The sequence below is a fragment of the Chelmon rostratus genome, chromosome 1 (assembly GCF_017976325.1).
Source record: "Chelmon rostratus isolate fCheRos1 chromosome 1, fCheRos1.pri, whole genome shotgun sequence".
Classification (NCBI taxonomy): Eukaryota; Metazoa; Chordata; class Actinopteri; order Chaetodontiformes; family Chaetodontidae; genus Chelmon; species Chelmon rostratus.
This window is the reverse complement of record NC_055658.1, coordinates 27,480,907-27,506,262: the sequence shown is the minus strand read 5'-3', so window position 1 is coordinate 27,506,262 and position 25,356 is coordinate 27,480,907. Positions and strand designations below refer to the sequence as shown.

The window sequence follows — 25,356 nt, the reverse complement described above, 5'->3', positions numbered from 1 at the left end:
GTGGCACTCTACAAGCAGCGGTGTTCCTACTGAAGATTTAAATCTTTAAAAACTGGTCACAAATACATAAATTCATTTTATGTCACTCACAGATCTGTTTTATGGCTGGGTAGATCTGACTAACTGTGTTCAGATTAAAGTTGGGTCAAGCTTTGGTGGTAACTGCACGATAAACTCATGAACCAATAGAAATAATGAAGTAAAGAAGTATGAATTACCCCGCCCTAAAATTTGCTACTGGAGCATGAAGGAAATGTCAATCGCAACCTGCACTCACCGAAAAAGTGTTGAGAGGAGGTCAAATCAGCCTAAATAAGTATAAACACAATGTGTACGGGCTCTAAAATGGATAAATTTCCTAAAACAGCTGGTGTTATGTCTCCGGTCTATGGGAAACCAAGACATAACATGCTGTATGACTCCCACACTCTTCCCACTTGCAAGAAAGACCGGCTGCACGGTTCAAGTCAAATTTCAGATTGTTAAGACTTCAGGGCTGAGCAATGCCCAAAACAGCTTCCCAAATGACAAATGTCTGAGCTCCTAAACCATAAAAAGAGAAAAGACGTAAAGCAACAAGGAAAAAGGGCTTCTCACTGCGACCAAACTGCTCCTAGGCGCTGCGTATTTACTGTGTTGTAAACTAATGGAGGTATACCACGAAGCAAGCTCAACATAGCCAGGCTGTCTTTATGTGACTGAACCCAAAGCCCCAATCAGACATAAAGGGCATCGTGCTGGTGGTTATCAACTGTCTGTGTTGGTCCCGGTTTTCTTCATCAGGCTCTGTGCACGCGCCCCTAAAAATGGCCAGTTGGTGCGTCATTTGACTCTGCCTCCACACAAAGCGGACCAATCGCGTGCCGCCCACTTCAGTCAAGAGGAACAGGTCGTTATAATGGAGAGCAATTAAGAACGTAATGAAAATGATTACAGCAAAAAGCATCAGTGGAATGCTGGTAGAAAACTGCTAATCGCGTTCAAGTTAATGTATTTATTTTACCAGTCAGTGCATCCTCAGTGCCTCCGCCTCATTTGTGACGTGACAGCTGCACATTACCTGATGCAACATGACACTCACGAATCCCAGTCAGGTCTGACGCTGTCCCCTAACGAACGACACGTGAAATCACTTACGGTTTATGGCCAAATCAATGTGAGATGATTTTTATTGATTGGCTGTTATAATACCAATAGACTAATCAATTTTCTAATCAGGACCAAGCATAAAAACATGATCCAAAGTGGCCTGCAGCTGCTGTGCCTTCGTCACTCTTTTAGTGCATGTTGTGCAAAATTTAAAGCGTTAATATTACCCGAAGCTAACGGGAAAACAGTTAACTACAGTGGCCATGCTGGGTGTCATCCAGTAAAATGAAAGTATGTCAGGCTTCAGCTGTTTGTGCAGCAGTGGATCAAATCGTTGTTGCTTTTGGCCTTTCTGTCTTTTTGCTAAAACAGTCACACCTACTAGCTTGTTCTGGAGATTTCCAGCTTATCATGTGATCTTCCTGAGAGGATTGTTTGCTTAGTTCTGTTGACATAGAAGCTCAGTAGCTGTTCAGATTTTATCCATTTTAAAGCTGCATTAGCTGATTTCTTGGCCACTTGAAGGAACACTGATCAACGTATTAAGTCCATTTGGCAAATGGCAAAGAGCTCCTTATTTACACATCCAGCAGACACAGAACAACATTAGCATTCATGTAAAGTCGTGTTTCTGGCCACCTGGGGACTTGTCCAATATTCACTCATCTTTTAGCTCTGTTGTTGGTCTTCACCAACTGCTCAGGGAAATATCTGGCTCTTTAGCTGCTAAATGCTCCATTACGTTCACCAGCTAGCTGCTTACTTTGCCTCACCGTCATTTGGTGTCACATGCAGTGGATTAATCAGAGCTTTTTCCCTGAAAACAGCAGCCCGGTACGGCTGAAACGATACCAGGAGAGCAGTGAGGGAACCAAAACGGTAAAGTCGTGGGCTGGAAGACCAAAATAATTATCTGAAAGATGCTAAAAAGCTCCACGGAGACGGAGGAAACTGCAGATTTGGGTTATAAATATCTGTGAGCGACCCACTTCACACTACACACTTGATTACTCTCATTCGATTTTTAGATAAGAGCAGCGTATTTTTCGGTTTTCGGCTGAAAATTGGTAAAAATCTGGATCCTAAATTTGAATTGCTCCGTCAATGTACTTTTTCCACGGTCAAACGTTCTTGCTTGAGAACAATGTGAACTATGACGAGCTTTTTCCTCTAACAGTGCATGCCCTGGCACAGTGTGCTGGCTGTTAGGTCTGTGGGCGGCCTCGTCCTCAGAGAGTCATTTCTACTTTGGGCAAAAACGAACAAAACTAACCGTCTTCAAGCCAACAGCAGGGCAGCAGGGACTTTTTAATATTTATTTGTGTTGATGCACAAGAATACAAAACGCTTGTCTTCATTTCTGTTTTCTTTTTTGTACAGTCAATGCAGGTAGGCGTATAGAAACACTCTTTTCTGCCACCCACGCCCAAACTCTTTGTATGAGGCGTATATTTGTTTGGCTGTCAGCTCGCCGTACGGTGTAATTACATTTCACTGTGTCGGGTTACACGGCTACAGACATCAATGGGCTCATCCACGAACGCATCTCGCCTGATGAACAATTGGTTGGCTCACATGCTTTTCATGCTTACTTAATTGTTTTGTGTCCCCCCATGTAAAATCCCCTTGTTGAATTAATATACATTAATTAAATCTTTTAGTTAACAGCAGTAATTAATGCTAAATCATATTGCACAAAGGTATTAAGTCACCACATTCAGCTAATGGTGATCAAGGTGTGACTCATTCATTTATCACTCTTGTGCTTCGTGGAGTCGTATTATTCATTCACAGTGGTTAATGTGTGCGTTCATTTTTTTAATTCATGTTTAGTTCACAGTTACTCGGCAACAGTGACGGGGTGACTCTGTCACAGCTCTCCACCCATTGTTATCCTGCAGCTCATATTAGAGCGGACTAACTGTAACAGTGGTGTGACTCTTGAGGGCTATATGAGTCTCTCCATCACTTCATTGGTCCAAAGCCAAATATCTTGTCAACTACTGGATGAGCTGTCATGAAATATGGTGCAGACCTTTATGGTTCTCAGTGGAGGAAGAACTGTTAAGATCATTTACTAAAGTATAAAAATACTCCACTGCTGGTGCATTCAAAGTTTTACTTGAGCAAAAGTCCATAAGTAATAGATGTAAAATGTATGTAATGTATCAAAAGTATATTAAGCTGAGTGGCTCTGGTTAGTGTTCTGTTTTTGCGGGATTAAAACTACCACTGTTGCCATCTAATAGCCTGACAGCAGAAGGAATGAAGGACTTGGAGAAGTGGTTTGTTCTCCTACGGGCTACATTATAATGCCAGCATGAGTGCATTACAGTGAATTCACTGGATAGGATGTGGTCAGATTGGCTGATAATTCATTTTGCCTTCTGGGACACCTGTGTCTCCCAGACGGCCCACAAATCTCTTTGCCGGGCTCTAATTATCTTGGAGCAGACTTTCTCAGTACTGTTTCAGCTATTCTTGTCCTTCACAGGGGTTAAAATGACTTGCTTTGTTAAGGTTCGTAGTTATGGTTACGATAATGAACACAAGGTTAGGGTTATTTAGCAACTGTGGTCACGATTGAAAGTAAAGCAATGTTGATGGTCAGCTGGAAACAGGAAGCAAACAGAGGCCCCTTGAGCAAGTTTTTTTTTTTCTAGGATGGCGAGAAACCCTCCCTACTCCACCGCTGATTGGCTTACCTTGATATTTCTACCCTTACCAATCATCACACCTCAAACTTAACCTCCTCGTGCATAAACCTGACTAATCCAACCAACCAAAGCAACCAGTACCAGCCAATCAGAGTCAGTGATTCTGTCACTTTCATGCTGCCCTGTCAGACTTACCCTGATTGTCACACTTACACTTTGCCACTAACATCACACTTGGCATTGCTCTCTGCATCCCCCTACTGATTGACAAGAATGGATAATGATCTCACACTATCATCCCCTAAAGCTCTGCTGTTAAAGCTGTGAAAGTACGTCATACATACATTGTTCCTATTAACACTATACCTGTGCAGCCATATTGCTATGCCAACAGTCCTCAGAAATCTTTCTGTGACACCAAATAAACCCACCAGTTTAGAATCCTGCCTGACTGTGAGGCCACATCTTCTTTCAGATAAATTTAGACACAGTGGAAGCCGCAGTTTCGGTCCTGAATACCACACATCCATAGACAAATTCACTCTTCTGTTCTGTTGGCACTGTGCATCAAAATTACGCCTAATTTTGGGGTTTATTCATAACACTAGAAAAATCATTGCATTGTGTTGACTCACAAAGGAGATCTTTTATCATATTATAGTACCATTTCTACCAAAAATCTTTTACATCATTTATTATTTGATCTTGTGTTTTCCTTCCTTTATTAATTCTGCAATGCTGGCTTCAGGTTTTACCAAACACGCTGTCATGCCTTCTATTCTATTTAAGTTTCATTGGCCATATATCTCTGTTTTGTCAGTGAAGTGAATCTTAAATGCCTCATGAGTCGGCTCGGTTGGGCAAAACGTGTTTATTTCCCATCAGAGCTGTTGTTATTAATCTTCATGACTCTGACTCCTCAATGATCTCTTCAGTCATGCTGTTGTGAAAATGTGCTTTCAGTTGGCTCATCTGCCTCACGCGCAGCTGTGTTTTTGGACAGTGACATCTTGACAGCACCTGAGCCTGGCAAAGTCTCTGGTTCCGATGATTAAACACCGGTCACGATGTGATATACCGCTCGGCGCATTATTCAGGGAGAGAAAATGGGAGGAACTGTTGTGCAGACTTACAGCAAAACAACATCTGAAAGTGCTTTGTGAGGAGTTTTAAGGTGTTTTTTATTCTACATGTGATAAATGATAAAGCTTTCACTTTATGGACGATGAAGCTGTTTTCAAGGAAAGAATCAAGGCCAAGTGTGTAGGATTAAGGGAGAGCTATTGGCAGAAGTGGCATATAATATTCATAATTATCATAATCACCTGAAACTAATAATTACTGTGTTTTTCTTATGCTTGAGCCCTAACAGCTAGAGAGGGAGCTGGTCTGTCACTGCATGTGTGAAAATGCTGCACTTGAGGTGACCAACATTTCGATTTTTGAAGATACAGACTGTTAGAAAAACTCAATCTTCTTATATAAATGTACAGCATCAAATCAGATCTTCTATCTAAAGATATCAATCAGTTTGGGAAAAGGCCTTAAAGTATCATCACAGTAAGAAATGTCATTTGTAGGCTTGCGAACATGAAAGCATTGAGCTGCGATCAAGTTTATTTTAGATAAAATGATGGTTAAGATATAGATATAACAAGTTTTTTTTTTAAGTGACAGCAACCAAAGCTGCTCTTGTCCTCAGTGTAACTGCATCGCCATTCTAACTCGCATAATGGACGCTTCGATGAATCGTGACGCTGCAACCTTGATTTATAACCTCCTAATAATGTCCAAGGACAAAAACGTTTGGCTTAAAAGAAGCACATAAAGTCTGAAGATGTTACTTTCCCAAAATAGCATCATGTTAAAAGCGTGAACCGAAATGATTCGTTGTGGTTGCATAAGATAGCATTCTATGAGGCAAACAGCTCTAAATAATTTGCCAGTCTTGTGGAAAGCCATTCTCATTTCATATGCTCACATGCAGCTGTGAGCGCGCTGCAGTTATCCTTGTAGTCTGCTTCGTCATTTAGCGGAGATATTCATAGGAGACTCATATTCCAGCTTTAAACAAGGGAAGGCAAGCCAGACTCCCCCCTTTATGGCTGCATGGAGACTGGAGCGCAGCACAGCGCACTTTGTGTATCTGACTGAGCACGTCAGTCCGTTTATGTCCCTTTGTCACATCACGGCGCTTCATATAGAGATTTAATACGTGGCCTTTTTTGGAGAGCCTCAGTTTAAACAGAGAGGGATTTCATCATGTTGTGTGTCATGTTTCCTTGCTGCGGCCAAAACCTTTTTTCCCCCATCTGTGTGTTGCTACATGCTGAGGACATCAAAGCTGCCGCCGGCCCCGGGGGTGCCGCTGCACATTTACTTTGTTTGTATCCTGGTTTGTGTGTGTGTGTGTAAGAATCTGGGCTAGAGTTGTGTTCGTGTGGCGGTGCATGTGTTAGGTTAGGGGATGACGGGAATGACTAGCAGTAAAGTGTTTTGCTTTGCAGTGTCACGTTATGCGAATGGAAATCCACTTACACACATAACGGTATAATGAGCTTCCTGCTGCGCTCATTCCAGTCCATATTTTTCATGTAAGTGACAGCACATCGTGCCAATTGCTGGTGTAATTGACAAATAAGTGGGACGAACTGCAAAATAAGACACATTTTCCCTATGTATTGTGATTCACCAGTATAGAGCATGTTTGAATAAAGGACGGATATCGTTTACACTTGTAGAGAACAGGATTTAGCTGTTACTGTACCTTTACTGAGCTGCACACACTTGCTGATGTGTGTGTCTATAGGTTTGTTTCCATACACCTGTTTTTTTTATTTGCTCATAAAAACAGCTTGATGCAAATGACAATATTTGAAAAATATCTCTAAATATTGCAGTATTGTATATGTTTTCAGGCTTGTCTGACGTGGAAAAATGGATGTATCAGTAAAAGCAAAATGTGACAAAATGCGATAGAAACAGACATCGCGAATTAATCATGACGCACGTGACTTCAACGTCCAATGAAACTTCGCTTTAATGAAAACACGAAAAATACAAATGCCATATTTCTCTCATATTTTCGAGGTTTGATCGGAGCTCATTTAGTTACACCATCTTGTTCGTCCACTTCTTCTGCCGTGGTTTAATGGTTTAATAGCACCTGACTGGAGAATTAGCGCCACCAACTGTTCATCACAAGACCCAACTCCTAATATCCGTGCAGCAGCATTGGAAGGGAACGTGCATTTGTTTGCATATTCAGCAGATTTTCTGATTCATCTTCTGATTCAATCAGAATTTGTGCTACATTTGGAAGGAAATCTGGTTAACGAGAGATGCTTCTTGCCAGTCCATGGTGCTCTTCATTTATGGGCTAAATTAAATTGCACCAAGAACATTAAACTTATATGAAACAAGGACAGATGTATTGTTCTATGCTTTAGCAGACTGCTGTTTTCTGCCCATGTTCCCTGAGCAGGTAGGTAGAATAATAAAATAGTGAGAGGATTACAAACTGCTACGACAATCAATGAAATTACACAAAAACAATCATCCTCACAGAGCCAGTTTCAGGACAGAGTTCATAAGCTATAATAAGCTATTATTTTGAGCACTGCAATTTAGTTTGAGCTGTATCGTGGTGTCATTCCATTTAGTTTGCTTTTGTTCTCATTCCCAGGTCGTCAAATGCCGACAGCGTTTTGTCACGTCTACCAGAAAGTCTTTCTAACGCGTGGTCAATGCTGTTAAATGTTCGCTGTGTGGTCGGCTTTGGGAACAGTCAGGGTTTTGGTTGAATGAGTATATGTGTGTGATGTAAGTTAAGCACGTTGCGTAAGTTGAAATAAGTCAACCTTTACTTTTGGTTTCAAATGGCACACAAACCTGATCTCGTGGGTCAGGCATGTCCAAACTATTCCATCAAGGGCCGTGTGGCTGCAGGTTTTTATTCCAACCAAGGAGGAGCACACCAGGCTGGACTCATTAGGTGACCCCTTGACTGGTTGGGACAAAAACCTGCAGCCACACGGCCCTTGATTGAATAGTTTGGACATGCCTGTCCTAGGTGAAAGTCCTGTGTTTTACACATCCGTCCACCCCAACCTCCTCCTCACACAGACGTTTTTACTCACCTTGTTCTGAATGGGTTCACATTGGAGTTAACTTAAAGTCTGGTCCACCTCATACAGACTCTGAAGTGCTTGTGCATCTGTATGAGATGCCATGGTAATTATGGTATGTGATGACCTGGGAATGAGAACTGACTGATATTTTGTTTTTAATGAGCTCTTCATCTTTCGAGGCAAAGAGGCGTCGGGATTTTATTCCAGTTTATTTTCATTCCATTTAATCAGTTTTCTAGCAGCTAATGTGAGATGATGATCTGAAGGATCAGTGTTTAAGTTGTATGTTTTAGTTATTCTGTCTGCCTTATTTGTAAAAATCAGGTCCAGCAGAAACCAACAATTCTACTATCTCATACTGGTACTCAGCTTCCTGTCACTGCATTACAATTTTTGTCATTTTTCTGAAAAATCACCATCTCACCATTCAACTCCCGGCCTTTCCTTATTTTGAGCTGCTCGTTAATCCTGTGTTGCCTGTGATTGTTCTTATTTAACATTGTTAGAGTCAAAAAGAGTTGAAATTCAAATAGCGACTGCTTAAGATGCTAATTTATGTAGCAGAAGAGCAGCTAACCCGGGCATGATGTTTGGAGGTTATCACCAAAATCTTTGGGAAAAGGCCATTTTCATAGATAAAGTCCAAAATCTGTCTGATCTTTTTGGTGTTTCCTCATATCCAGTAATGGAGAAAACCGCGTTGCTGTTGCACTAGCTCTTTACAAGAATATGAGCCGGTCAGTCACTCTGCTTGGCCGCCGCCTCCACGGTCTGTTAAAAATACACACCGGAGACAAAACAGAAATCCATTAAATGCTTGATGAAGTCAGTACCTATGCAGCTTTGAACATCCCCGTGGGCTCATCAAGCCGCTGACCCGGATGGCCGCCGGGTTACGGCGAGCGTGCAGTTATTTTGCGTGAGTGTCAGCAGCCATGTGCGCTTCCCAGCGCGTTCATACAGAGACACGCTTTAGGTGAGTTGTTCTAGAGTGGAAATCTGTGCCAAGCGCGGCTACACGGATACTGTATGACCCGAGTCCGGGTCCGGGGGGGGAGAGAGAGAGGGAGAGCAGAACATGACTGCAGCCAAGCGTGCAGAGAGCAGCCTGGGTTGTGTGCAAGAACAACCTCTGCATGTGGAATGAGTTCCAGGCAGGAGGCGGAGAGGAGAGGAGGAGGAAGCACTAGCACAAGAGCAGCAGGCTCCTCAGCACTGCTATGTTAACAACACAGCAGGTTCTGTGTGCGTCTGTGCGTGCACATGCATTGTGTGTGTGTGTGTGTGTGCTGTTTGGTAGTTGGTAGGGCATGATTGGCGTGAGCACGAGGGAGGATGGGGCTGCGAGGCAGTGATTGGTTGCGCTGCCTCGTAGGGTGTGGCCAGAATATGAATGACTGCTCCTGCCTTTCGCGCTGCCAGGTTTTGGGGACAGTTACTGGGGAGGGATGGGGTGTTTGAGATTGCGCGTGCAGAAGGGAGAGCATCGGCGCTTGTGAGAGAAGGGAGGAAAGAAAAGGGGGAGGGAGAAAGAGAGCAGGAGCTTGTGAGAAAGAGAAAGAGGGAGGGAGCTTCAGGCAGCAGGACTGGACTACCGCTCAAACACTGCAGTCTTTCTTTTGCGTCTCTGAGGAAACTGTCTTTCTCCTCTCCCTGCCCGTCTCTCCTTCTTGCTCCTTCTTCTCTCGCCGCTTGGCCATGACCCCGGCGGACACCCTGATCTCCCTGCCCACCTAGAGAAGAGGATAGAAACGCTGTAGCGGAGGAGGGGGAGACGAGAAGAGGGGACACCGCACACTTTGCCTGACTGATGAGAGTCTGGAAATTAATTAACCGCCGTCAGCACAGAAGGGGGAGCGCAGAGAGGGGCTCAGAGAGGCAGAGTAACCCCTGGACACTTTTCAGAGACTGAAAGGACAAGTTAGGGCAGAGGCAAAAGAAGCAGGCATTCAAAAGGGATAGCAATTTAAATCCTAATTCAAAGCATGGTCCACTCACACGGCTCATTCATCCTGTCATGCTTCTCAACCCTTGCCTCACATTCTTGACACCATCCTTCCCTCTCATCTCCGTGTCTTGTGTAGTTGCTTTCTTTCTTTCTTTTTTTTTTGCATGTCAGCAAAAGCACATCGACAGCCACAAGCACATGCCGAACACTCTCACAGCGGAGCTTTTCATTCTCAGTGGACGCGTGAGCTGCTACTGAGTAAAAGAAGTTGATTGGCTGAAGCAGGGGTGCCATTACCTGCAGCCGAGAGCACCTGCTCAGGAATTTCTCATGAGACCAGGTAGGACGTTTCTGGATCGTTTCGCCGAGCCAAAGCAGCTGGAGCGGTTGAGCCCTCCAGTCGTTTCCCTGATTGAACTGTTGCGAGATGAAACTGCAAACCAGCTTATCTCTCAGAGCATGACACCTGTGTTTGAGCGATTACAGGGAGGGAAACAGGGATGTACAGATGTGTGTGTGTGTGTTGGGATTATGTCCTAAATACACAGAATTACACAGGTGTTGCAGCAGGATTATGCAAAGTCTCCTGCTGAATATAGTGACACTATAGGATTAAGGAGAGGAACTCCAGTCAAGTGAATGGCAACATATTATCTTCCACAGATTAAGTCAGATCAAGTGCCAGCACACTTGGAGTGAAATTAAATCAGCCATTCCAGGGTTTGACAGGGGTCGTAATTATTTCGGGGGATATCTGGAAATCCGTCTCTCAGCCCTCAGTGGAATAACTTCTGGTCCCTCATTGTGGACTTTGCTCAGACCTGAACCACACAGACCGACTATCGATAACTCTGAGAGGCTCATTCAGCTTTCATAATGAGACGCTCGAGCACAGACGAAACTCCGTACCGGCGCAGTCCGTCTCTGGACAGCAAACCCGACACGCCGCCGTTCACCTCTGGCTTCCACCGCTTCAGTGGGGAGTTTGAGTACAAGCGGCCGCCGTTTGCGTTTGGCTTCCACACGACAAAGGGGCCGCAGACGTCCAAGGGGCGCTATGCCCAGGGGAAGAAGTATGTGGTGTTTTACCTGGACCTCTCCTTCATATTCCTCCTAGAACTGCGGCGCTGCAGGATGGCTGAGGGTTGCATGATGGCCCTGCGATATGGAATGGTCTTCTTCAACCTCCTTTTCTGGGTGAGTCCTTTTTCTTGAATGTTTCTATCTGAGCGTGTTTGGGGGGTGTTTGTTTAGCAGAAAGTGCCGTTTTGCTTCCTTGACTTCTTTTTGTTTCTCTATTACTCACATTTGTTTTTTCATCTTGTTCAGAGGGAGATCTGTTCTGTGCAGCCAGAGTGAGAGGAGTGAGGAGGGGGGGAGTGTGAGAAAGAGACAGATCATGCATTTAGATCATGTGTACAAAGCCCACTGTGTGGGTGAGGCGAGCTTTTTCTGGTGCCTATACAGTACTTTAAGTGTGGGCGTATACTGTATTGTTTGCTGTGTTAAGCTTTGGCATATTTGGAGCTGGCATTGTGTGTACACTAGTTAATCACAGTGTTACCGCTGTGCTGTAATTCTTCACCTGCCTCTGCTTCACCCTCCTCCCTCCACAGCAACGCTTCTCAGCCCAGCTAAGCATCTGCTGTCAATCTGCTCTATGTGGCCGATCGTATCTGTTTGCCGTGGGGATGTTTGAGCTCCGTCGTCTGTCTGCCTGTGATCAGTCCCACTCCGATCGCCCCGCAACAGATCACTTTCATTTGCACTGTGAAGCCTGTCATGTTCCACGGCTGCGCTTCACGTTTAAAGACCTCGATGTCTGCTTCATCTGTGTTTTCTTGGCACACACTCCCTTTGTGCAATGTCTTGCTGCTTGTCAGAGAGTTTTGAAGATGCTGGCCTCTGTGGTTACCTGTCTGGGATTACTTTGATTTGTCACACTTCTGCTCTTATTCGTGACGGAATAAGATGAGGCCTTGAACTATGAAATGCAATCTAGCGGCCAAGATGCAATCTCCCTCTGGGAATGAGTGACCTCTTCACCTCCACGTCTTCTGTCAGCTATAAACCGCTGTCAAAGAGGGGGTGTTTGTTATTAGCGTACTGTGTGTGTGTGTGTGTGTGTATGGCCGCTGGGTATAAATAATCACCAAATGACCGCAACGAGCCTTCTCTTCCTGAAAAGCCAATCATGTTATGATCCTCCAGGTAAGAACAGTCAATATAAAGCCTGTCTTTGAATATAAGGTATATCAAGTCTCAGTAGCAGCTGATGGCTAATGCCAGACCTCAATGTCGCCACCATTCCAGGAACAATTTACAAGCTGTTACATGTCGGCTGGTTCATCCAAACCCAGTTTTCCCACATCTCATTCGAAATTTAGACTTGGTGCTGAGTGTGACCTCGATATTCTGCAGACAGTGGAGTGGATGGGATGGCTGCTCTCGAGCCAACAGTCAGCAGAGATTATGTGAAGACTAATGCATGTTTGATTTCTCATAAACAACAACTCTCACTTAAATTATTATCATAGATAGATAGATTCTTTATATCAATGTGTTTCCCAACTCAACAAGCCCGACTTAATGAGTTTTCTCATAGTTTCCGTGGAGGGGAAAGAAAACGTGCTGAAGATATTATGCAAATAGGGTCATGTAAGAGATTTCTGCACTGTGCAGCCTCATAAACAGGTTTTATGACTGGACTTAATATAAGCTGGTTGTTCTTTTAGGAATGTGAAGTGAGTGATTGGTCAGAGTTCGTCAAAAAAGTATTTTGCAGAAACAGATTTTGTAGAATTTTCTTTTAAATTCACATACATTAGATTTGTACAGGTTTAAACGGCTTTTTAAATTAACCTTGAAATGGAGAAGCATGCAATAAAGGGGTATAATTTTTTGATGGCACTGATATTTCTGAGTGAAGTGACTCCGACTAAGATAGTGGCAATGCAAGAAAATGATTTAGCTATGTAGGTAATTTATCTTGTATTAGGGGCAGAGATCACTCTTCATTGTGATGTATTGATTCCACGTTAAAGTTGCTGGTTTATAAACCTTAAACTTTATTTAGCACATTTTCCCAGCCATAATATTTGTGATAAGGTGCAAAACAACAAGCAACAAGAACAAAACGAGAAAATTTCCTGCTTTTCACCGTTTTATATCGCTCTAAATTGAATATCTAGTCTGGAACAGTTGGATGAGCAAATGAAGAAATCTGAATACATAGTCTTGAGGTCTGGGAAGTTGTGATTATTTACACTTTTCCAACATCTAATAGCCTAAATGATAAATCAATAATTGAAAACAAAAACAGATTAATCACAATTTTAAGTTGCAGCCTCAATATGTCTTGTAAAATCCAAGATTGCACTTATCTTCTTCCTCACCAGTGGAGTCCCACTTACGAATTTATGAACCCCTACATGGCGAAGGGATGACCTGCCCTACTCCGCCTCTGATTGGTTTACCATGATATTCTTACCCTAACCAATCATCACTCCTCATGCCTAAACCAACCAACCCAACTGATGAAGGCAATGAGTACGAGCCAATCAGAGGCAGAGTAGGTTGAGTAGTAAAGTTTCTTGTTTTGTCTGACTTGATTGAGTTTATTGTTGATATACAAGGGTGTTTTATTTTGAAAATCTAATGGATTCTCTACGCCTGTGTTGACTTCCTGCTTGGCTCGATCTGCTCTGTGCAGCTTGTTGTGGTGTCTGTCAGAAATAGACTTGTATTCTCTGCGCAGCAGAGCGGATAGCTACTTCTTGGACGCTTCTGAAACGCGCTGCAGCGTTTCGGGTGGAATCACAAGTGTTGTTTAATAAATAAGCGACCGCATTGCAGCAGGGATGCAACGCAGCTGTGCCCCGTGGAATTTAGGTGTTAGCGTCCTGCTCAGTGCCATTGTGCCTGCTGCCCCAAGTGGCCAAAAGCTGAACTGCAACAATACTAATATATATATATATATATAGTACCATTTTTAACACATGCTGACAACAGTGTTACAAATTCACCCCCCCCCCCCCCCTCCTGCGTTTGTGTTATAGAAATGCTTTTGATACAGAGCTTTATGGGCATTAAATGCCAGAATTCTTGTCATAGCTCTCCAGGTCTGTGATGTTTTCAGCAGTATGATTGTCCAGTTTTTTGACACAAGCCCCAAAAGTTCTCTGTAACGTAAGAAGTTAAGCTTGTCGCTTCGAGAGACAGCAACAGAAAAAAAAAATGAACTGGGTTGTTATAGTATGTGCAGTGACAGCTTTGGCTGAAACGACACACACACACACAAAGTGCCACTGAGGTAAACTCAGACAGGAAAGTATGAGGATAAAGAGCACAGCACAGGGCTCCCCGCCAGTTCACCTGGTATAGCCTGAGCCCCGTGTACTAAAGCTGTGTCCTCACTGCAGCGGCCCAAGCTCGACTCCAACCTGAGGCCCTTTACTTCATGACTGTCTCTTCAGCTGCAGTATCCAATAAAAATGGCCAAAAAAAGACAGCACAGTACAGGCCTGACTGGTTTCTGACAGATGATCTCTGTGAATTGCAGAGCAAAAATAAACCCACCATGGCAACGAGCGCTGAGCACCGAAGAAAAAAATATAAATAAGAAAATCTCACCATCTCACTAAACCCACTGAAAACCTCTCTTACAACGTATGTAAAAACCTCACCAGGGGAGCAGCGCCAACAAATGAAGTGATCATGTTGCAGATATGCTTGCCAACTATGTTAGAAAGTGGTAATCTCCAAGTGTTAGTATATATGTCGATTTAAATAAACCTCAGCATTAAATTTACACAATTCTGTTGTGCAGAAAATATGAGTCTGCACGCTGTGTGAGAAGACGGTGTGACACAGGTGACAGACAGAAGAAGGCTGTACCCATCCATCTGCAAATATACAGTACAGCTTGTTTTGAATATAAAATATTTAATGCCTGCAGGCTTAAAATGTGGCTCCAAAAAGTTGGTACCTGAGCTGAGCTGATGTCAGCTTGGATTCACAACAGTTGCTACTGCAGTGACCGGCCAGAGTCATGGCAAATGAAAAACATCCATCAACAGACACCGATCTGCTTCTCTGGTGTCCATCTGTATTCTCACATGGACATCAGCAATTCCACTAATTTTTGCTGGATTTTCACCAAAACACAACCAGAAATTGCTAAATTCACAGCTTCCATTGGTCTCCTGCCTGGTTATCTGTTCATCCTTGCAGCGCCACTGTGTTTGCTTAAATCGGATCGTGAATAATGAGTTACCCCAAACTGGATGAAGGGAAAAAGAAGTAAGAGGCCTTGTGGAGGATGAACTGTCTCCCAGTGCGCTGCTTTCAGGTCAGATGAGTAGTTGGGTGTTTAGGATTGAAGACAGACCTCCCTGCTCTGTTTTCCTCCCAGCTTGGCACCACACAGCTCCCTCGTGGTGGGCAGCAAACTGCCCATCATCCCCGCTGTGCTGCACTGAGAGCAGCAGGAGGTGAAGCAGAACCAAACCGTGGTCGAAGACATCAGAATGCTTTCTGTTATTGTTGGCTGGTAACATATAAAAACTCTGACCTTGTTCTGATCAGTTAAACAGGTGATACTTTTCTTTCTGTTCAGCTATGGTGTTGATTGTGGAAACACCAGTGACTGCATTCAAAAGTGGTCTCCAGTGATGGATAGGCAGGAAGTCAAGCCAGCTTGCATCAGTTTGTCAGCAGCTGCAGTTGCAGCTACAGTAACACTTTTCTCTCCATGTGGGGACGTGCTAATTATCAGCCGCTGGAAGCCCGAGCGTTAAGCACCATCAAACCACGAGGTACAAAGTAATAAAACTAATTTATTGAAGAATTAGGGAAGAAATTAAACTTTATATGAACAAAATGGATCCTTCAAAGTGCAAGTTTTTTTTTTTCAAAAGATTACATAACATCAGCAAAAAAGTTGGGATAGTTGGAATAAAACAGAATGAGATAACTTGATATGTACTCAACTGAAAACAGCACAAAGCCAATGTATTTAATGTTTGAGCTCATCAGCTTCAATGATTTTTGTAAATATCTGCTTATTCTGAATTTGATGCAGCAACATGTTTCAAACAAGTTGGGACAGGAGCAACTAAAGAAGATGTGGAACGCTCCAAAAACACCTGTTTGGATCATTCCACAGGTAAACAGGTTGATTGGTAACAGGTGATAGTATCATGATTGGGTATGAAAGGAGCATCCTGGAAAGGCTCAGTCGTTCACAGCAAGGATGGAGCGAGGTTCACCACTTTGTGAACACATGATGGATACAATGATGCACACCCTTGTGAAAGCTTACAGTTTGTTGTTCAGATAATTAGGTTCAGGGTCCTCAATAATTTTCTAGTTATTTCATGTTCGCTGAAGCAGGAGGTTCTTATGGATTTTACCATGAATTTGCTGTCTACCATATGAGATTGGAGAGGTTTGCTCCTCGTGTTTCTTATTGGCTTCTTATTTTGTTTCCATTCTGACTCAGTGATCTCATCAATTAATCATTTGCTCAGTGTCGCATACAAAGCATCAAATAACAGACGAATTTCAAACCCCTTTCTGGGTGCAGGAGCTGTAGGTGCTTGACTGTGCACCAGAATACCATTTGGGAAATATCTAGAAATGTCTGAATGACACTTTTTATCCAGAAATAATATGTCTGTAGAGGAGTGAACAACATGGTGGTTTATCATTAGAAATTGTTAGAAAATAGTGTTAAGATGCAAACAACAAACAGCACAGTCGTGCATTCAGTCAGTAAACGGACTCACGTCACTGCAGCCAGAAGTGTCAAGATTTTATGGGACAAACTGTCTGCTCATGTCGGTGTCATTGACTAATTTGCTCCCAAGGCAACAGCAAGAGGTCAAGAAGTCAAACACTGACGGGTTAGTGACGGTTGTTATGATTGAGGTCAGAGCTGCTGGCTGGCAGCTACTGAAGGAGGCAGGATTATGGGAACAGTGTCCGCTGGTGCAGAAGGGGCTCTGATGAATCCAGCAGCTTAAATGATGTTTTTCTGCAGGTTGAATCTAAATTGAAACTTTAAAGCAACTGTCCTAAAATGTGTTAGCCTTTAAATCACAGCTCAGGCTCCAGTTAAATGCCTCAGTCTTGTTTCTCTCCATGCCTGTCATTTATATAACAAGCAGCGACTTTTTATTTCTCATGACATTATTGTTTGAAACACTTTGAGCTCCGGCACATTGTTCCATTGTTTATTCTCAGTTATAAGCAAATTTTCCTTGAACAACATGTTGTTTTTTTGGTTTATTTGAGGAACTGATGGTTTAAAACTAGTTTCACTCTCATTTTATGTCCCCAAGCACACAAGTTATCTTTCATGCTGTGGACATTTCCCATCTCTGTTTACATTAAACAAGGTCCTCTTGCAGCGGCAGCTCAGACAACGCTTCTGGTAATAGCGAGGGAAGAGAAAATAGGGAGAAAACACAAATGAAGTGCTAATTATGCACCAGAGTCCCTCTACGCAAGTTAACTGCGGTGTGTCTGTGCTGCAAAGAGTATTTTTTAAATCCGATTTCACCTGGAATTTTTTCTATTTTTACTTGACCTGCACACAATAAATAACGTACCAGCCTATGCAGGCTACGTAACTGTATAGTAGCAATAGCGGCTAAAGTAGCGCTGTTAGCCATTATTATGCACATCTTTTGGTGTCTCTGTGAAAAAGTGGAACAAAGCCATTACTGAGTCTGAATTCTGATTTCATGCTATCATGCCATTAAAAGGTGCATCAACGTGCAGATCGTCATGCAAATGAGTCTTTTTCGGAGAAAAGGAATCACAAGGTCTGCATTTGTGTGTGTGTGTATGTGTGTGTGTGTGTGTGTGTTTGTGTGATCACATACTACATGTCACACACCAGTGCAAATAAAGTCAACAGCTGCCAACACATTTCACTCAGATTGCAATCCAGGGACTCTTTGCTCACTCTGAGCCGCAGTCAGATACTCTTGTGTAAATTCCCATTACTGTAAGTGTGTGGAAGAAGCTCAACGCTCTGACCTCAAACATCAACATCTGCGTGGGTGAGAGAAGCCTGGGTATCACTTCCTCCCAGACAAAGCGTCAAAAAAAGAAAACGGAAAGGCAGAGATGGATTTCTGCGCTCCAGGCCAAATGCTGATTATCCCCTAAATGGAGCAGCAATGGCTCCACCATAAAATTGCAACAGTGGGCAACTCAAAAATATGCAACGATGCACAACACTAATCGTCTTCAGCGGAAACCTCCGCAGAGCTGGAAAAAGAACCCCACAGCTCCAAAATACCAAAATAAGACTTCTCATTTACAGCCACGTTTTAATTAATCTTGTTAGCACAAACGTGGCTTTTCCACACCGCGGGGGGGTTGGGGGGAGGGGATGAAACCCATGCAGCAACGGGTGAGGCTGGGACAGAGAGTAGAACAGAGGAAGACAGCAGGCAGAGGGAAGAGACTGAAGACGTGTCCTCTGAAGTTGTGTTTACTTGTCATCGTAATGTAGGTCAGAGCCCAGTGGAGGATCCATAGATTGCCAGAGCTGTGAATGGTTTGCATCTGTCTGCACTGATTTTGCCAGATCAATAGAAATTGTCTTTTTACTGATTTGAGACCTGCCAGCCCTGCCCCGCCCCGCCCCACCCCGCCCAGCCCCTGCCGCCACACAGTCCATCGATTCGCAGCAGGACCGCGAGGACGTGCACAGCATGAGCGGTCCAGATAATGGGCCTGCAGTTTGTATTTGCTGAGTTTGACATGTTTGTTCTCAAAGCTCACAGGCAGCACTGTCACACCCAGCTTTGATTGTGGGGAAACGGCTGGAAAAGGGGGAGAAAAGAAGTGACGCCGGGGAGGTCTTCTTCTTTCCATAAATCATTATGATGTTTAGAGAGGATGACATTTATATCTGTCGAAACACCATCAGTTCTCTCAGGTCTGGCAGATCTGTCGGGTTAGCGCAGGAGGTAGTGCTGGGATATGTAGTTAGAGTTGAATAAATTAGAATATTTGCAATTAAACATTTCCTAAATACAGTTACAAGTTTATTTTCGGAGAGACTTTGTTGAAAACATCCTTCAATAAATCTCTCCAGGGTTTTTGTTGGCTCAGAAAGAGGCTTAGGTGGTGCCTCAGTGAGGCTGCTCTGGCTTTATTATCGCTGCCAGTTTCATACTCAAACCCCTTTGATTCCAGTCTTCAGCTTTCATGGACACCAGATTTTGGCATTGCCATAACACTGACCTACTTAAAGTATTCTTTAGCTTTTTAAAATCCAGTTTTCTCCATGTTTCCATGGTTATGACAAGCCACGGCCACATGAATTTGTCAGTATGAAGTCATGACTTTATTTGTTCTCAGCAGTGAGCTGTGAACAGTTTTATTTTCTTATCTTGTGAAACGATTGGCACACTTTCTGACTGCTTTTGTGCGTTTTTAGATTGAATCCGCCATCATAATGCTGTGGTAAATTAGACATGCTTGTCCTTTGACTGTTTTCACAATAGCAGATATTTTTTTCCGACAGAACAATTTCAATGCATACAGGCAAAACACGAGCATATGTTCCTTCCTTCCCTACATTTCCTTGTGATGTGTAAAAACAAACACACATATAAATGTAATATAAGCAGTGAAATAAGTTAATGAATTTCAGATAAAATTGCTTTTGCTTTCATGTTTTGCTGCAGCCTACATGAGGCTACAATTTATGTCTTTTTTTATGGTGTTTAAGTTAAAGGATTTATGTCAAGGCATCCAGGAAAGCCCCTTGACAGCAAAAAGTATGTCAATAGCAGGATTCCAGTCAGTTAATGAACCTACTACAGAGCTGATCTCAGGTCTGTTTCAGCTGGTTGTTTTCTCAGACTGTTTAACTGGACTCTCCAACATTACTTTGACTTAGTGTCATTTTTCAAGAGCTGAACAACGCTGCAGACTGTATTGATCTAAGTGATGAAATGGCTTGTGCCCTTTGTGGGCTGCCAACTTACTTCACATCACAGTTCATCCAAATTACCCTCTCAGAAATCTTTCCATTTCCACAGCTTATTGAAAGTCACATTTAAAAACCGTCCTGAGGCGATTATATAATGATAAACCCCGCCCCCCCCATGCTTCTATCATAATCACTTTGTATTAAAATTGGCACACATATTAATGTCAGTGATTCAATGAGGCTTGGGTACATGCAAACATGAAAGTAGAAACTATTGATATATTCTACATTAAATTTGACATTGGCACGTAGCCTGCTTTCAGAGCTTAGTAGACAGAATGAAAAAGAGGTAGACGCATGTGGAAGCTGTTGTAAGTCCAGTGGCGTGCACAGGTGGGGGGGCGACTGCCCCCCCCTCGGCCCAATTGTTGAAAAACACGTGCTAAAGTGCCCTCTTGGGAGCCAAAACGCGTGCTAAAGTGCCCTCTTGGACGCCAAAACGCGTGCTCAAGTGAAGTCCTTTTCGCCCCTGCCCTTCAAAAAGTCTGTGCACGCCACTGTGTAAGTCAGACATAACAACTGTTGTGTTAAATCAACAAATACGTCTTTGATAGTTGTGAAAAAAGTAAAGTTAGCCGCTTGTAGCAACCACTACTGCAGCTTCCATGTCAACTGCAAATGATGCCACAAACAGAAAATCAGCTAACATGAACACAATGAAGAAGAAGAAGAAGAAGAACACACTCGTAAATCAGTCTCATTAATGAGGCTAATTAGCATCTAGCATGGTGGATTAAGAAAACAACATGTAAAGTGTTAATCAGGGAGCTTTAGAGGTTCTGGGAGGTGGATTTAGTTACCTTCAGACAGAGCCAGGCTAGCTGCTTCCTGTTTTTATGCTAAGATAAGATAGCTGCGTGCAGAGGTGGGATTAAGTCACAGAAGCAAGTCTCAAGTTTTAGCCTTCAGGCCTCAAGCAAGTCCCAAGTTACTGTGGTGAGAGTCAAGCAAGTGGAGTCGTTACTCAGGTCAAGCTAGTCAAAAGTCAAGTTAACGTAGTTTGACTGGTTAATTAGTCCCTCGATTCCTTTTCACATCAACGACATGTCTTCTCAGAAGGGTGCATAATCAATTTAAAGCCCAGACTAGCATATCTTAAACGTCAAACATTAGCTTTCTGGCTTTGACCAGACGATAAATTAGCTAAAAAGACACATTGACGTCTCTTTCTTTGTGGGTTTAGTACAATACTTTGACTTTAACTTTGATGTTGTGGTTGGTGCTTTACTGTTTTTTTTCACACCGCTGTTTTCTTCTTAAACCGTCTTCGACATTATAATCCTCATATCCAAATATTAGGATTTTTGGACTATCGTGGACTACTCCATGATCGCTGCCTGGTGTGTTGGCCTAATGGGTTCCCAGGTTTGCATGCATTGTACTATAAACCACTCAAAATTGAAACACAGCTTCTCCATATCTTGAAAAATGCAAATATTTAATAAAAAAAGTCAAATAATTTCAAATCAAAGTTAAGTTTATCAGAGTTACTGATAAAGTTAAAGTCTCAAGTCCTCAAGTCATGTGACTCGAGTGCCCCAACCTTGACTGGGTGTAGTTTCATATTTACCACACAGGCATTAGAGTGGCATCAATTTTCTCACCAAACTCTCACCAGAAAGCAAATAAGCTTATTTCCTCAACACTGAACTCTAAACAGTCCTTCATCTATGTTTGCTGCTGTTCTCTGGAGCCATAAAACCACCACTCTTCACATAATGTGCTGCAAAACAGTAAATGTTTATTCACTGAATCGCACATGTAGGAGAAGACGCACTGTCAACGACACTTTACTCATGACGAAGAGCTCTCACTTCTCTGCAACACTTTTCTAGATTAGCCCGGGGACTGAGTGGAAGAATACTGAGCACATCCTTTACTATTTTGACAGTGAATTATTTCCCCCACTGTATCAGTCAGGCATGACTGCAGTGAGGCTGCTCTCTGTACACAGACAGCCTTGTCTTCCCATGGCAACAAAGGACATCTCCTAAAACTCATAAGTATATATATATATATACTATCTTTTAAGCCAATACGGTAGCAAATATTTCAGAAAATGCATGTTCTATTGCAAAAGGTCTCTGCAAATGTGCTAAAATTAATAAATATTGAGTAATCACAGTTGACACATCAGATTCCTGAACATTTTTAAATATTCATAAAGGACACTTGAGGGCTGGATGTGTCAAAGCGATGTGCAGCACGGTGTAAAAGCGGCATCTAGCTTCACTGCTGTGACAGGTCCTTCTTGCACTGCAGAGGTGGGTCGTCGCTCTCTTTTAAGGTCGCCATGAGCGGATAAAGGTGCCACATGGCAGCCGTGGTAATTGAGTGTAAGCTCACACAGGCAGGATGGAGAATACAGTACAATGATTTGAATAATCGTCCATTTAAGTGGTATTTAATGTTAGAAACCCACCGATTCCACTTTGTTTCACTCAGCTGACCACGTGTAGCCACTTGAGGCAGCGATGAAAGGTCGAGGGGGTTTCGCTGAAAAGCCTGGAGACTGAGACGATGTGTACGACAAGGACGTATCTAAGATGTGCATATGGAGAGAGTCTCTGTGTTAGTATACAGCAGCGGGCTGTTAACCCTCGCATGAGCAGGGGACCCCTGTCAGTCTGTCTCATTACAGATGGAGACCAGATGGAGGCAACGAGCTCTAACACCCCACCGAGTCGACTGGCGTAGGGAGGGAAAAAGCAGCTCGATACACCTAATTGACAGCGTGGTGTCATGAAAGGAGCTTTACTTTAGGGTGCAGTGGAGTCCCAAGTGGAATGCATAAACAGCAAAGTGACAGTGATCAGAGCCGAGCCGATGCTGCTGCGGCTGCCGAGGCGATGCTGGAGGGACCGAGCGGGAACAAAACTTCTTGTTCTGTGACGCAAATAAGAACAAAGCCAATGTCAATTTTCAATAGCTCTCAGGGCACGGTGGGAAAAAGGTGAAAGGTACCATCAGGATCCGCTCTTTTCGCTCCTCCACTCACGTGTGATTATTTGTAAGGATGCGTTCACAGTGAGACGTTTTCAGGAAGAATCAGAAAAGACGTCAGGATGGAGGCGGGAGCAAATCTTCAGTGACAAGTCATTTATGCTCCAGAAGCAGCAGTAGTGTATAAGTGCAATTTGAGGAGAGGAGAATTTCTTTCTGATATGTGGTTGTGATGTTCCCACGCGCTTGCTAGCCTCTGTCTGTCTCTCTCTCTCTGCAAAAGTGCCTTTCTATTGATATTCTCCTTCCTCTCCATGGTCTCTATTACATCTGTGGAGAAGCCGTGCTCTCCATACTGACAGGAAATACTTCTGGTTATAGGGCTTACTCAGTGTAAGATAGGGCGAGGCGAGTCAAACTTTTATATAGTACATTTCATGCATGAAGACAACACAATGTGCTTCACATAAAACATTTAAAACGCATAAGAATTGGCAGAGATATGTTTGAAAAGAATAAAAGAAAGAGGCAGAGATAGGCTTAAAAAGAATGAAAGAGGAAAATGATTTTTCCTTTCAATTTCACAGTCAGTCGCTCCATAAGCTGCACTGTTTGGCTTTGCCACATATATATTCTGTATTCGCCTGATCCAGTGCTTCATTGAAGTCACGTCACACGTACATTAAGTGAAATACTGGATTCCAGGAAGGGTGGTTTTTTTTACGATTCCTTCAAATGGAAAAATCTTGAAATTGGTTTGCAACACAGACAATAAAAAACAGACAGTAAAACAATAAACAGACAATCAAAGACACAGTCTGCACAATTACAATAAACAGTGCAGCGTAATACACATCACGACCCCGCAGAGCTTATAAAAGTGCAAAGATTCAATATGGGAAACTGATGTTCGCATGCAGTACTGCACACAACAACACACATTACGTGTCACATTTGTAATGATGATTGACACTGACCAGTGGCGTGCACAGAGGGGGGGCAGGGGGGGGCGACTGCCCCCCGTGGCCCAATTGTTGAAAAACGCGTGCTAAAGTGCCACCTGGGAGCAAAAACGCACGCTAAAGTGCCCTCTTGGACACCAAAACGCGTGCTAAAGTGCCCTCTTGGACACCAAAACGCGTGCTAAAGTGCCCTCTTGGACACCAAAATGCACGCTAAAGTGCCCCCTGTGAGCCAAAACATGTGCTAAAGTGCCCCCTGGGAGCCAAAACGCACATTAAAGTGTCCTCTTGGTGCCAAAACGCGTGCTAAAGTGCCCTCTTGGACGCCAAAACGCGTGCTAAAGTGCCATCTTGGACGCCAAAATGTGTGCTAAAGTGCCCTCTTGGACGCCAAAACGCATGCTCAAGTGAAGTCCTTTTCGCCCCTGCCCTTCAAAAAGTCTGTGCATGCCACTGACACTGACTATGGTTCAGTGATTACAGGAATACCCCAGTGATCCAGTTCTGAACCGCCATTAAGTTATTTATTACTAATATTACTAATATGTGTATGTTTTTAATCATCATAATGAGGAAATGTTTTAGTGGTATGGTAAAAGTATGGTTATGTTTAAGTAATCAAATCACTTGGTCAAAGGCAGACAAAAGACTATGGTCTTGGTTAATTGCTGAAAAAGAAAAAAAACGTGTTCATTAACACTTCTCCAAAACTACAAACTTTCCCAATTAACATTAACCAAACCAAACCAGACACAGGATCAGGGATCCAAAGTTCAGCTCAAGGTGTCAAATCCGGCACTTTCCTACGACTTTTGTCAAAAACACAGAGCTTCCTTCGCTGGAAAAAAAAAACCCCATTGCCACTAAACATTCTCTGTGAGTGATGACCTTTCTCTCTAAATGTATTTGCATACAAATTAGCTGTATGAAAATGTGATTTCTAGCAGTCAGGATTGAGGCAGCAGAGGCTGAGATGTCCTAACTTTTTGTCCCGAGTGTGGCCAATGCTGACGCAACATATAGTGTCATTTCTTTAAACCGTCTCTAACTGGTAAAGCCCACATCTTTCAAGATCCAGGCTTTCTCTCATATATTTATGGTCTCCAAGCCCCAGAGTAACCCCCGAGGACATTGCCAGGCCTATTTTCTAAGACGTGACAAAATACCCCAGAGCCACGCACGATATTATACAGCTGTTTAAACAGGCTGAGTTGCACTCCCAGTGTCAAGTAAACTGACCTTTATGTGTAAAATCCCCATTTAATACACGTCGCCAGTCAATAGTTCTGCACAAACATCTGAATGCACTTAATGACACCAAACAAATGTTATTTTGAAAGATAAAAAAATCCCTTTAGAGTAGAAAACAGAGCAAGACAACCAAGTGTCGTGCGTACGCAGACGTGGTGTGCTTTCTCGCAGTGAGTCTGTGTTGTCAGTAAACTAAAGCAACTCTTTCCTCACACAGAGTTTGGCACTGACGCAGCACACGCCCCCACATCAACTATGCACCACTAACACTGAAAATCTTCTCACTACGCTCTCACGCACACAACCTTCGTGTCACTTACTTAATGGAGTCTGGTATGTCATGGCTAATGGCAGTTAA

At 43.1% G+C, this 25,356-nt stretch overlaps 1 protein-coding gene across 2 annotated transcripts in view; it reads left to right on the top strand.

The window, feature by feature from the left end:
• tspan4a (tetraspanin 4a) overlaps positions 1 to 25,356 on the top strand; it is a 132,258-nt gene that overhangs the window by 21,299 nt on the left and 85,603 nt on the right. The window contains exon 2 of one of the 2 annotated variants that reach the window (XM_041937660.1): positions 10,942 to 11,021. In XM_041937660.1, the coding sequence (XP_041793594.1) occupies positions 10,959 to 11,021 (63 nt within the window). In that variant the 5' untranslated portion in view covers positions 10,942 to 10,958. Of the gene's footprint in view, positions 1 to 10,700; positions 11,022 to 25,356 lie in introns of those variants that run through there. The other variant, XM_041937652.1, reaches the window with a different exon arrangement.